General features: G+C 41.9%; 1 protein-coding gene across 3 annotated transcripts in view; it reads left to right on the top strand.

Moving 5' to 3' along the window:
* Positions 1 to 5,896: 5,896 nt before the first annotated feature.
* Positions 5,897 to 13,704, top strand: part of galr1a (galanin receptor 1a) — a 48,593-nt gene continuing 40,785 nt past the window's right edge. For all 3 annotated transcript variants that reach the window (XM_059645957.1, XM_048528627.2, XM_048528629.2), the window contains exons 1-2: positions 5,897 to 6,159; positions 6,377 to 7,039. In XM_059645957.1, the coding sequence (XP_059501940.1) occupies positions 6,386 to 7,039 (654 nt within the window). In that variant the 5' untranslated portion in view covers positions 5,897 to 6,159; positions 6,377 to 6,385. The remainder of the gene's footprint in view (positions 6,160 to 6,376; positions 7,040 to 13,704) is intronic.

Below are 13,704 nucleotides of genomic sequence, written 5' to 3' on the forward strand. Positions count from 1 at the left end.
CATCTCCATCCCTTTACACTCAGAGAGATAACAGGATCTTACCTAGCCTGCCTTACTCAGTGAAGCCCAGTATTCACCTAAGCATGCATTTATACCAACCACTGCACTAACTGGTTCCTTAAATTACAGTGCAATCTTTACAAGCAGACCAAATAATCTGTAGGCTACAACAAACTTCCTATCAGTCTCTCTAAGTGTCTGTCCTTTTATTTAGTTACAGGAGGAAGGAAGGATAGAAACACCACAGTAATGCAATGCTTGGAGCTTAGTGTTCCTTGTCACTGAATTCTTCCTCACTCTGCTGATTGGCTGTGGTGACTGAGCCAACTTCTCCCAGAAAGCTGAGTGAAGTCTCTCAGCATCCTCTATTGGAGGAAGGTCAATTGGAAAGTAGCTGAAGATGTCTGGGCTGAGAACAATACCTGCAAGAACTTCTGCAGCGATGTCTTAGAGTTCAGATGACTGATCTCCAACATCCACAAGCATCTTCCTTTGTGTTAGGTATGACTCCAACCAATATTGAGCTTTTTACTGATTCCCAGTGTCTTCAGTTTCACTAGGGTTCCTTGATGCTTCACCTGGTCGAAGGCTGCCTCAATGCTAAAGGTGTCACTCTTGCCTCTCCTCTGGAATTTAGCTCTTTCGTCCGTATTTGGTCCAAAGCTGTGGTGATTTCCCTTGTTATACCATTGGAGCAGATTTTTTCCAATTTCTGACAACAACCCTCATTCAGTCTTTGCAGTTCTTACATACACACACATAACTGTCTGAAACTTAGCCAAATTTATTTCACATAGGACACCAGATAGACAGAACTTTTATTCCATCAGTCTGACCTTGTTTTGAGCCCAGGTGCCACAGTGAAATTTCGGGACCTGACCCACTATGCCAGAACAGATCTCCAATGATTGAAGTTTTGAAACTAATGCAGGAGAATCATTCCCATTTTAGAAACAGCAAATTGCAGTTTGGCAATTTTAAATGAATTTAATTTATCAAAGCATGCTCAGTTCCCATGCTGTAAAGGTGACATAATTCTAGATGGAATTCGAGCGTAACTAATTTCCTGTGGATTTTGTAGTGAAAATGAAAACTATATTTTTATTCCCTTGAAGTGGTTAGATCACTTATGGATGGATTGATTCTCAATTTTGTGGATTTTGTCCCATTTAACTTATATGATATATTTGACAAACAGCCATTTGGAAAATGGAAGACACCGACTTGGGTCATAAAAGTGTCTATAACAATATAAAAGAAAAATGATTCACAGGAGCATCATTTGGCCAATTTTGCCAATGAGTCAAAGATGTATTATGAGTGGTGACCAAACACTTGATAAAATCAATGGATTTTCAGAAATTAGATCAGAAGGGAGAGAGGCAGAAAGGTTTAGAATGAGAATTCCAGAGCTTAGTGCCCAGCCAGCTGAAGGTATGACAGTCAAAGTTGGAGTAAAGGAAGTCAACAATGTGCAAGTAGTAGAAAACTATGGAGATTTCAAGGGTTGTAGGAGTGGCGATTGTTATAGAAATAAGAAGTGGTGAGGCCATATCCTCATGCCAGGCTTATCTATGTTTTAAAGCACAATTCACAACTTTGTTTCTGGTCTTCCAACTACATGTTACTGACCTGTATTTAAAAGTCATATTCCTTTACCCATTAATGACTAGAAAAGATAAGTAGATATCCCATCAACATTAATGTTTAGTGCCAATGTCGTTAGAGGCATCAGCATAAAAAAATCTTTATCAATAAGTGTCACAAACTCCAGTATTGCAGACAAGGAGTTATGAGAGGTAGTTGCAAACTTTGTGGTTCTGTAGTCAATAGATACTGCATTGTTATCCCAAAGAGTCATTTCAAATCGCATAATGCTACCAACAGAATCGGAACAAACTGTGCAAATTGGCAATTTTGACCTTCCTCAGAAATGAATCAGACAAGCCATCAGATTTTATTTTTGGCAAACACATAAATTAATTTGCAAAGAAAATGCAACAAAAATGACAATTCATTGACTCTGAAGAGTAACAGTTTAAACTGAGTTTCAGATGACCTTAGATTAAATGTAAATGCAAATGTATTAATTTTAAATTATGACTAAAATGGCAACAAAACAAAGAGTTGTGGATGCTGGAAATCTGAAACAAATCAGAAATTTCTGGAGAAACTCAGAGCTGTTGTGAAGAAGGATCACCAGACTTGAAACTTTGCTTTGCCTCCTCCTCTGACCTGCTCTGTTTCTCCAGTAATTTCTGTTTTTAACTTTAATGTTAATCTTGTGCAGGGTGGATTTCTGTGCCTGACTGGTTCTTTATTGTGCAAAAATTATTGTTACAAAATATTCCTATTGCAGCCTGAGAGATGAAAATATAAAGTTCTTTATTAAATAATGTATATAATATGCAGTAGCACAGATATACAAAATGGAATCTGTAGCAGCAGGTTTTATTAGGGAATAGTGCTATTCCTCTTGCTTTCCCATTTAGTGTCATTCTTTTAAAATCATTCTTTATACTATTGTACCCCAAATAGCCATTGAAATCCAGTTGAAGTATTTTTCAAACCATGTTCAGCTAAAATCGGGGTCCATGAACAGTTATACTACAAATCATTCAGCTGTGTATCTGTGCTGTTTTGTTTTGGTACACATCAGAAACTGCTCTTAGACAACTGGTACAGTTTTGCATTCATCCAGACTATTTTCTGGAGCATTTGCTCAACTGTGTTTGAAATATTACTTTGTTTTCCCATCTCTTGCTGACATTCCTTGTCTAATCTAGAAGTTCAATGAATAAACTGACTTATTTTGCTTCCATTGGGTGTACAATCTATAGTTAATATCTTCATGAGGGCCATGAACAAAATTGTAGGAGTCAAATAGAACTGTCTGCCAATGGGAGTTAAGTACACATTTTACTGAGTCAGTTACATTTAGTCAGTATTCCAAGCACTTGAGTAGCCAACATGTGTTATTGATAGGGACTAGAGAAACAACTCTCCAATGGTGGGATTGAACTCATTTCAATGGATCCAGGTCACTTAGTGAGAGAACACTGGAATGAGTAGGATGATTTGAACTACGTAAGATTGTCAAAAGATTGACAGTCAGGGAAATCCCATTGTACATGAGGGGAGTCAACAAGCCTTGGTTCTTGTCAATTTTCTGTGATATCTCTGGAGGCACAAAGGGGAGTGTGTACTCTTGATGCCAGACAAACATAACTCCTCCTTGTGGATTCCATTGTCTGTTGAAACTTCTGAGCACTTGGGAGACCAAGCAAAGTGTACAAAAGAAACTTATCAGTAGTTTTGTTTCTTTGTTGTTGCATAAATAATGTAAGCAAGCAAATCTGGTCTGAATGACGAAGTTCCTTCAGTTATTTCAATTCAACCATAGAAGAGCAGTAAAAAACATGGGAACATTCTGAAGAAGTCACACTGGACTCATAAGGTTAACTCTGTTCTTCTCTCTCCATGGATACTGCCAGACCTGCTAAGTTTGTTTCAGATTTCCAGCATCTGTAGTTTTTTTATTCATAGAAGAACATTTTCTGGTCCATCAGGTCAACTGGTGTATTTTCTATGCTGCTTACATAGTTCAGTGGTGCATTTTCTGAAACACAGCTAGACATTTACCTAACATCGCTTTTCTGAGGATCTGGTTAGTGGAGGCTTAAGATGTATTTACTGTAGAATTGAAGTGCTAGCAATATCTTAATTGGTAGCCCTTATACCTCTGAATCAAAAGTTGGGATTTCCAGACTGACCGTAGATGCCTGACTGTAAAATCTAGGTTGTTGTTCTAGTGCATTACTGAGGGAGGACTGAAATGCCTAATGTGTTGCCTTTTAAGGTGAAATGATAAAGTAAAAGATTTTAAGAAAACCTGTATAAGAAAATATATATCCTATGCAAGAAAACTATAGCACTATTTGAAGAAAATTGAAATAATTTTTGTGCACAGTACAGTAGTTATTCCCAAACCAGCATTGTTAAAATGAATTAGTTCTCTGATAATTTATCTCTGTTGTCTGTGTGCCCTACTGGGCATAAATTGACTGCTGTGGTTCCCACTTGACTGTTTTCCAGCATTGCCTCAGCTGGCAGCATGGAGACATAGAGTCATGCAACATGGAAACATACCCTTTGGTCCAACTAATCCATGCAGAGCATAATCCCAAAGTAAACTAGTCCCACCTGCATGTTCCTGGCACATATCCCTGCAAACTTTCCTATTCATGTACTTATCTCAGTGTCTTTTAAACATTGTAACTATGCCCACATCCACCACTTCCTCGGGAAGTTCATTCCACATACAAACTACCCTTTGTGTAAAAACTTTGCCTCCAAGTCTTTTTTAAATTTCTCTCCTCGCACTTAAAAATATACCTCATTGTCTTGAAATCCCTCATCCTAGGGAATAGACACCTATCATTAACCCTATCTAAACTCTTCATGATTTTATAACTTCTCAACTTCCTGTGCTCCAGTAAAAAAAGTCCCCGCCTTTCTTTATATCTCAAATCTTCCATACTCTGCAACACCCTGGTAAATCTCTCCTGAACCCTCTGTATTTTGATAATATTCTTCCAATATTAGGTCAAACAAAACTGAACACATTACTCCAGAAAAGTCCTCACCAATGTCCTGTACAACCTCAACATGATTTCCCAATGCCTATACTCGAAGGACTAGGCAATGAAGACAAATGTGCTAACTGTCATGTTTCAAGTCCCACTCTACAACTTGAGCACAGCCATTCAGATTGATGCTCTAGTCCAGTACTAAGAGAATGAAGTGTGGTTTGTTTTCACTCTAAGACCTTGTCTTCTCTTTTATGTGATTATTATGGGCCGCACGGTGGCTCAGTGGTTAGCACTGCTGCGTCAGAGCGCCAGGGACCTGGGTTCGATTCTGCCCTCAGGCGACTGTCTGTGTGGAGTTTGCACATTCTCCCTGTGTCTGTGTGGGTTTCCTCTGGGTGCTCTGGTTTCTTCCCACAGTCCAAAGATGTGCAGACTAGGTGGATTGGCCATGCTAAGTTGCCTGTATTGTTCAGGGATGTGTTGATTATGGCGGATGGATCTGGGTAGGATGCTGTGTGGGTCGGTGTGGTCTGTTTGGGCAGAAGGGCCTGTTTCCACACTATAGGGATTCTATGATGACTCTATGCGAGGTGGTAATGTAGCGATGATGGCAATACTTGGAAGAGAAAGGGAGTAATTCCTGGTGTCCTGGCCAAAGCCTATCCCTCACACACATCATATGTGCGGATTACACGAGGAGGACCAACAGCGGATGGTGGAATCTTGCTGTGCGCAACCTAGCCCCTGAGTTTCCCGTGTCGCAGCACTAACTGCATCTCAAAAGTACCGGATTGCTTCCAAAGGGACTTGAGAGATTGCGTGGTTGCTAAAGACGCTACATAAATACAACTTTTTCTTAGGCAGTGACAACAATTCATTTTGAAATACCCCAAGGTCATGGGGACGGTGCAGTTATTTGATCATACCTGAATTTGCTGCGTCCCTCATTCCATTGCCCCTACAGAAATCCTCAATGGTTATCATGTAAACATCTTTGCCAAATCCCTAAATAATATTTACAACGAAGCATTTATCTGGTGATGACTTTGATTTGAAAAACGTCACCAAATAAAAAACATACTGGATATCATTCACCTTGGAAAATTCCGTGACTGTCTGTCCAACACAACAACAACTTTTAATCATGTGCCAATTATGGGGGTGAATCCACTCTTGCATGATATCAGTCACTTGTCTTTCACCACAAGAACAGAACTGGTGGCTGGGGATGGTGTGTGTGTGTGTTGTGTGTACGTGACACTATAGCGTGGAGGCTCAGAGCTCCAGAGAGATGCTCGGCAGCGACAAACTAGCAGGATGTGAAGCGTGCACTGAGTTAGCAGCTGAGGCATCCGCTTTACTCGGCGGCAAATAAGGAGACGGCGGAAAACGAGAATCAGCTCCTTACGACGGCTACCGAACGAGTATGTATTAAAACAAAGCCAAGGTGGAGAAAGGGGAAGAAATCAGAGTGAAAGAGAGAGAGAGGGAGAGGATCATTGGAAGACAGAAGCGTACGGGAGCGAATCGCAAGTCTATAAACTCCACGGCAAACGGCATTCTACAAGTAGGTCTGATGTGAATGATTGAAAGTACAACTCAAGGTACACGCGAATGAAACCAAGTTTGGGGATGTGTTGATGAAAGGATTTAGGGAACCGGGCTTGAAGGGCCATTCGATTTTGAAGCAAGCCATTCAATTGCGCTAACTCTAGAGCAGTCTTTACTTTGCAAATGTACTCAACGTCCATGTAATGTGTTTGATTGTTACAATTTAATTGCAGTTGGTCAATATGGATGAGAACCAAAGCAGTATAGAGACCAATGACACAACGGCTGGGAACCTGGCCGCAGGACAGCAGCAGCAGATCAACGCTGACGGCTTCATTGTCCTCTTCATCTTCAGCCTGATCTTCTGCCTCGGGGTCCTTGGCAACTCGCTGGTTATCACGGTGCTGGCCCGCAGCAAACCGGGCAAAACGCTCAGCACCACTAACATCTTCATCCTCAACCTGAGCATCGCTGACCTCTCCTACCTGCTGTTCTGCATCCCCTTCCAGGCCACCTACTACGTGCTGCCCAGCTGGATCTTCGGCGGCTTCATTTGCAAGTTTGTCCACTACTTCTTCACCGTATCGGTGCTGGTCAGCATCTTCACCCTGTCGGCCATGGCCGTGGATCGTTACATCGCTATTGTCCACTCGCGAAAGTCCTCCTGCATTCGGGTGACCAGGAACGCTGTCCTCAGTGTGATCTTCATCTGGCTCCTGTCCCTCGCCACCGCTTCGCCGGTCGCTTATTACCACATGCTGGTTCACAAGAAGGATCAGGGTCCCTTCTGCTGGGAGAACTGGACCGTCCTCAGTCACAGGCAGATCTACAAGGTGGCCACTTTCGTGGTGGGCTACCTACTGCCCCTGCTTCTCATTTGCTACTGTTATGCCAAGGTAAGGCCAGTAAACAAAAACAGACTCCCACATCTGCAGGATACTGCCGCCCCTAGTTAATAGTTTTAGATGGTGATTGACACTTGATAGATTTGAACTCACTCATTCTATTGGAATCACCCTCGTCGTTCACGGCACGTTTTTCCCAATCTCTCCTCATGCCGAGACACTTTACGGCAGTCCAAGTCAAACTTCTCCCGATTTAATGGTCATTCCACGGGGTGTAGGGCAGTGAAAGGGGGAAGGTGTATTCCTGTGAAAGTACTTTTCCATTTTTGATGATTTCTCGTATAACATGGTTCTGACTGCTGGGAATCCATATCTTTGCTGGCTGGATTTTGTAAATTAAACACACACACACACACACACACGCTGCGCTGGGGGGGATAGGTTAAGTGAACATCAATCTTGGAACTTCAACTAGAATTTGAGACTACTTTTAGCTTCAAAAATATATTTTATTCATTAAAATATATGTGTATACATTCAGTGACTAAAGCAGTTCTATTCTGTACGGAAATATGTGAAGAAAACAATCAAACATTGAAGTTTGAGTCTGAGGCATGTTCCTTTGTCGATTGTTACCTCAATCCTAAAGTTGCCATCTGCTGAACGCCTTCTTGTTGGGCAGCAACCATTAGTGGTGACGATTTGGTCTGCCTGGATTTCAGTTTAGGAAAATAACAAGCTTCAGCTAGTACAATACCTGTTAAACTGCACGGACCTACACACAAGTGTGAATGCATAGCTTTTTGAGGCTGGGACGGTGAACGATTTCTTTTGACAATGTGACAGGTATAACAATGTTAATTACTGGGTTTGCATCCTGCAACTCCCTCAACTACAGAGCTCTGAGTGTCCCTACACCTGCAACAGTTCAAGAAGGCAGCTCACAACTACCTTCTCAAAATCAGGTGGAGGTGGACAATAGATGCCAGCCTTGCCATCATTATGGAAGAACAACAAATGAAAAACAAAAATTCTGATCTATTTTACCCAAGTCGTTAAGATCTTAAGCTCAACACCTTCTGTGAGGAACAGGTCTAACTAGACTTTCCTAAGACAAAAGGTGATTTTCTTGGAAGAAAAAATGCTCATGGATTGACAGCTCCTGAGAAAAAGTCACAAACTAAACTAATTTTATGAAAAACTTGCAATGAATTATTGAGAATAAGTTGGTGGAATGAGTAAGCTAACCAAAAACACAGGACCACATTAGACATAGGGCACAAAGCAGCCCGTGTGGCATTCATTTGCCACTTGACACTTCATCCATTTTTCTGAATCTAAATCTAATGTTCATAAGTCTGTATTCCTTTGCCTTCATATGATTCTCTACCCTCCTCCTAAATGTATCTGTCTATTGACTTCATCATCTTCCTATGATCAGTTATTCCACATTCTCATCAGTCTTTGTCTTCATTGATATTCCACATTTCACTTCTAGGCTATAACTATGAAATAAAAGCATTTCTGATTCTTTCTCTACCACCGTCTCTGTGTGCAAAAGATGCTAACTTAAATGATTTTTTGAACCTGATCAGTCTTAAACAAGGTGCAGAGAACTGCTGCTGATATTTTGGTGAACTGGCCTGCTATTCACAGAACCCTGTAAGTTGGTGTGGAAAGTGAAAAATGTTGACGTTGGCTTAGCAGGAATCTTCATTACAATTTGAAATGAAGTCATTTGGTTGAGGAGCTGCAGATGTAACTTTCTACTTGGTTAGGTTGTCTATCATCAAGGATTATTCATCTGCCGTCTGCAATCTGACCCCACTACCAAAGACATTGTTCCCTCCCCACACTTATCTGCTTTCCAGAGGGACCACTCTCTCGGTGACTCCCTTGGCTGCTCCACACTCCCCTCTATCCCCACCACACCCAGCACTTTTCCCTGCAACCGAAGCAAGTGCTACACCTGTCACTACACCTCCCCCCTCACCCCCATCCCAGGCCCTATGAAGACCTTCCACATCAAACAGATGTTCACCTGCACATCTGCTAATGTGGTATACTGTGTCTGCTGTTCCCGTTGTAGCCTCCTCTACATTGGGGAAACCAAGTGGAGGCTTGGAGACTGCTTTGCGGAACACCTATGCTCGATTTGCAACAAATAACTACACCTCCCAGTCACGAACCATTTCAGCTCCCCCTCCCACTCCTTGGATGACATGTCCATCCTGGGCCTCCGGCATTGCTGCAATGATGCCACCCGAAAGCTGCAGGAACAGCATCTCATATTTCGCTTGGGAACCGTGCAGCCCAAGGGTATCAATGTGGACTTCACAAGCTTCAAAATCTCCCCTCCCCCAACCGCATTCCAAAACCAGCCCAGCTAGTCCCCGCCTCCCTAACCATTCCTCCCGCCTCAAGCCCCATGCCCATCTCCTACTCATCAACCTCATCCCACCTCCTTGACCTGCCCGTTCTCCCTGGACCGACCTATCCCTTCCCTAACTCCACCTACATTCACCTTCACTGGCCACAACCCTGCCACTTTAACCTGTCTATCTCCTCTCCACCTATCTTCTCCTTTATCCATCTTCTATCCGCCTCCCCCTCTCTCCATATTTATTTCAGAATCCCATTCCCCTCCCCCATTTCTGAAGAAGGGTCTTGACCGGAAGTGTCAACTTTCCTGCTCCTCTGATGCTGCTATGTTCATCCAGCTATACACTGTGTTATCTCAGATTCACCAGCAGTGGCAGTTCCTACTATTTCTTATTCAACATTTACCCTGGGTTGCAGGATTTTCCCAATATCGACTTTCAAGCACTTACAACAGGAAGCAAGATGAAATATTTTGATTGCTTTCAAAATTAATTATTCTCCAGAATGCAGCAATTTCTCTGATCAGTTTGTGCAGAAGCATTAGAAATCATCTTCTGTGCTCTTTTCCTGTGAGATTATTAATAAGTTTGTTGTAAAACTTGGTTCCATTTGATTTACTGAATTTTGTAGTATGGGTTGATGCGATGATCACAAACTGCCAGAGGAACATTTACCCTTCTCTGTTGTAAATTTATGCTGCAGTATTCAGGTGATTTGATGGTAACCAGCTTGATCAAGTTCAGATAAAAACATCTCTGATCACCAATCTTGAGAAAAATTATGACTTCAGAATGAAATTGATTTCACCAGGAGTCCGAACACTTCACATTTTATTTTTAAAAAAGTGCTAAGAAGCTGGACGTTTGAAACAGAAGCAGAGTGTTGAAGAAACTCATCAGGTCTGGCTGCATTTGTGCTTCTGAAGATGAATCATAATGGACTTAAACATGAGCCAGCACAAACTCTTTCAGGTAGCATACTCAGATCATAAAAATTCACTTTGTAAATATATATTTCTTATCTTTGTACTGGCTTTTAAATCTCTGCCACTGTGAAACCGAACCTCCTGCCATGGAAACAGTCCATTCCATTCAATCCTATCAAAAACCTTCAGAGGATTATAGATTTCTATTGCTTCTCTCAGATCACTAGCACAGTAGCTTGTAAAATACTAATTTAGTTTCACATTTCAAATTGTTTGGGAACCACAGGTTTTCTATCCACTGAAATAAAGGGACAGGGATTTTCATTTAAATGTAAATTGTTGCATCACTGTGCATTCTCTATTTCGGTAATGTACAGCCTACAACTGCACCAATCCTTTATACTTCAGCTTATCTATGCACTATGATGATCTCAGTTTACCAGAAAATTGCATTGATTTCTACTGAGAAACACATATCTGCATGTCAACATTTTCTTTCATGGAAATTGCTATCTCCTATCCAGAGCTGTACACCTCTGTGTATGCCAAGAGACCAAAACTTACATATAGCTCAGAACAGTATCAAAAAACCAAATATGGGACACTGTAGGAATTGAATTCAATATATTAATTTTTCCTTACCTAATAAACATTTTTCTATACAATGCTATAAAGAAATACGTATGAACACAAAGGTTTTTTCTAAATGCAGAATATTTATTAGCAATATTCTTTTTATACATCATATAACAGTTTTCAATCTTGTAATTTCCCCAGTTCTTTTATTTAAAATTTGTGTCATTAAAGTTTTAATGCTGTTACTTAGGCTTGGGTTTAAATATAAAATATAGGCACAAAGTGATATGATTTTTGTAGTTACTTATTTGTTGTGTTCAACGTACAGCATTCAGATTAGTGGTTTTATTTGGTTTTGGAAGTGTACCAGATATCATGTTTTCTGCTTACTTTATGCCAGTTGCTAGCCAAACTCCATTTTCACTGTGAATAGGTTTAAACACTAGAAAAAAAACTGCCAGGATTTTGAAGGAAAATTCAAGTAAAGAAATGCCAAACGGCACTGTGGCTCAGTTGTTAGCACTGCTGCCTCACGCCACCAGGGAACTAGGTTTGATTCCACAGTTGGGTGACTGTAAGGAGTTTGCACATTCTCCCCAAGTCTATGTGGGTTTCCTCCAGATGCTCCAGTTTCCAGTCAAGAGATAAAGCAGTTCAGATGGATTGTCTAGAAATCTGAAGGCGAGGTGGATTAGCCATGGGAAATGCAGGTTAGGGGTTTGGGCCTGGATCGGGTGCTCTTTGGAGTGACAGTATAGACTTGATGGGCTGAAATGGTTTGATTCCACTCTGTAGGGATTCTATGATTCTATGCAAGTCGTAGAAATCTTATATTAAAGCTGTTCTTAAGCAAATGCCAAGTCAGGAAGATGGAGTATAGAGGAAAGACTATGATAGTGTAAAGAGCAGGAATGATTAAATGGCATTTGTTTATGCAATGTGAGTATCTCTAGCTGGGTCAACATTTACTGTCTATCTCTCATTTATACTTCAGTGAGCTTCCTTCTTGAATAGTTGTTGTCCATTTAGTGTTGGTGCACTCACAGTGTTGTTAACAGAGGAGTTCCAGGATTTTGACCCAGTGATGGTGAAGGAACCATGGCATTGTTCCAAGTTTACAATAATGTATAGCCTAGATGGGAACTTGCAGTAGGTATTTTCCCATGTATCTGTTATCCTCATTCTTCCATGTAGAGATTGCAGCTTTAGAATGTTGTATAAAGCTGTAAGGGGTTAAAACAGTTAATACTGAGGGGTGCTTTAAGCACCATCCATCATATTAATATCATCTGGACTTGGGGACAGAGCTTAGGATCTCAGATGATTAAACCAAACATGGACCTGGAATCGGAAATAAGCGATGTGTCATTTCTTGCTGAGTTTCATGGACGGTTTCTGTCTGGGAGGATTAGTTTGTTTTCTCATGTTTTCATTTCAAACTCACCTCATTATCTAGGTATTGCATCCCAATGGCACCCCATCTGTCTGATGCTAACCCAATTCTCCCACTCACTTTCCTTGGCAGCCTGCATCCACACTTTAAGATTTGAGACATTTGGCCAGGCACTGGCAAACAAGGAGAAATTGGTGACCCACTTTGAGGTCAGAGAACTGAAAGCCCTGGTGATGGGGTGGTGCAGAACAGTCCTCTTCCCTCAGGACCAGCAGCAGAGGCCACTCCACCACAGCCTGAAAACTTTTCTAGATTGCCACATGGGACAGTGAGGTATCAGAGGTCCAGAAGGACGCTCAGTGTTCTACATCAGTGTGAGTGCCACCATCTTCTCTCTTGCTACCTCATAGTTACTGCATTTCAGCTATTGCACCCACACCAAAGCTCATGTTCTACCACTCTCACTATTGCATGCAGCATCTTACGTCACTCACTCTGTCCCACCCCAAATCATCATTGTACTAACCCTGCGTGGCCTTTGCACTGTCTACTCACTCACATGCAACACATCACCAGCTTTCTAACTGCAACTATAGCACTAACAGCTGTGCCACCCTCTTTCACCTCACCTAATCACTCTCATTCCAAAAGAATAGAGCCCATCACGGACGATTAATCCTTTGGAGATGCTGAGCCACCCTTTTCAGGGCAATCAAAAAAGAAGCATTGTCCTTTGTTGTGTCACTGTCTTATTATCCCCACCTTGAATGTACTATTAACATACCATAACTTCTAATTTTTGTTCGTGGTGCATTGTCTGTCTTGACTCGATGTAGATACCAATGGTATTACTGCAATATCCACAGTCAAAATCGGGGCCCCATAAGACATCTCCTGCTCCACCTCTGGGCAGTGGAACACAGATACTTCGGAGGATGCCCTGGAAAGGTTATCTCCCGCACCCCCACCAACTCAGATACTGACATCTTGATGGGTACTTTAGCTAGATTAAAGTAGGGAGCACACGCTGGTGAGCATGTCACAACCACATCTCCACAGCTGGTTGAGGAAAAATTGCCGCAGGTTGCTGGCATTCAGAGGATTGCTGGAGATCTGGCACCTGCACAGCACCAGGCAGGGGAATACATCGTGGCGTCGGCAAATTGTGGCATGTCAAAGTAGGCAGAGCGGCAGATGGCAGGTTCGTTGAGACTCTGGGCAAGCTAACAAAAGCTGCAGAACTCAGCAATGCTATTGGGACCCTGCTTTCTCAAGCATATGCCTGTTTGGCTGCCTCCATAGACAGGCTGAGGCTGTCAAGGACACTCTGGTCCAGCAGTCTCAGAGTCTGTGGATATGTACATCGATCTCCTCTCCATTGCTCCAACCACTGATGCTCAGTAGCTACGACAAGGTGACAGGGAGGTGGGGTCTTTCAGC

This window comes from Stegostoma tigrinum, chromosome 5, assembly GCF_030684315.1.
Source record: "Stegostoma tigrinum isolate sSteTig4 chromosome 5, sSteTig4.hap1, whole genome shotgun sequence".
NCBI classification, from domain to species: Eukaryota; Metazoa; Chordata; class Chondrichthyes; order Orectolobiformes; family Stegostomatidae; genus Stegostoma; species Stegostoma tigrinum.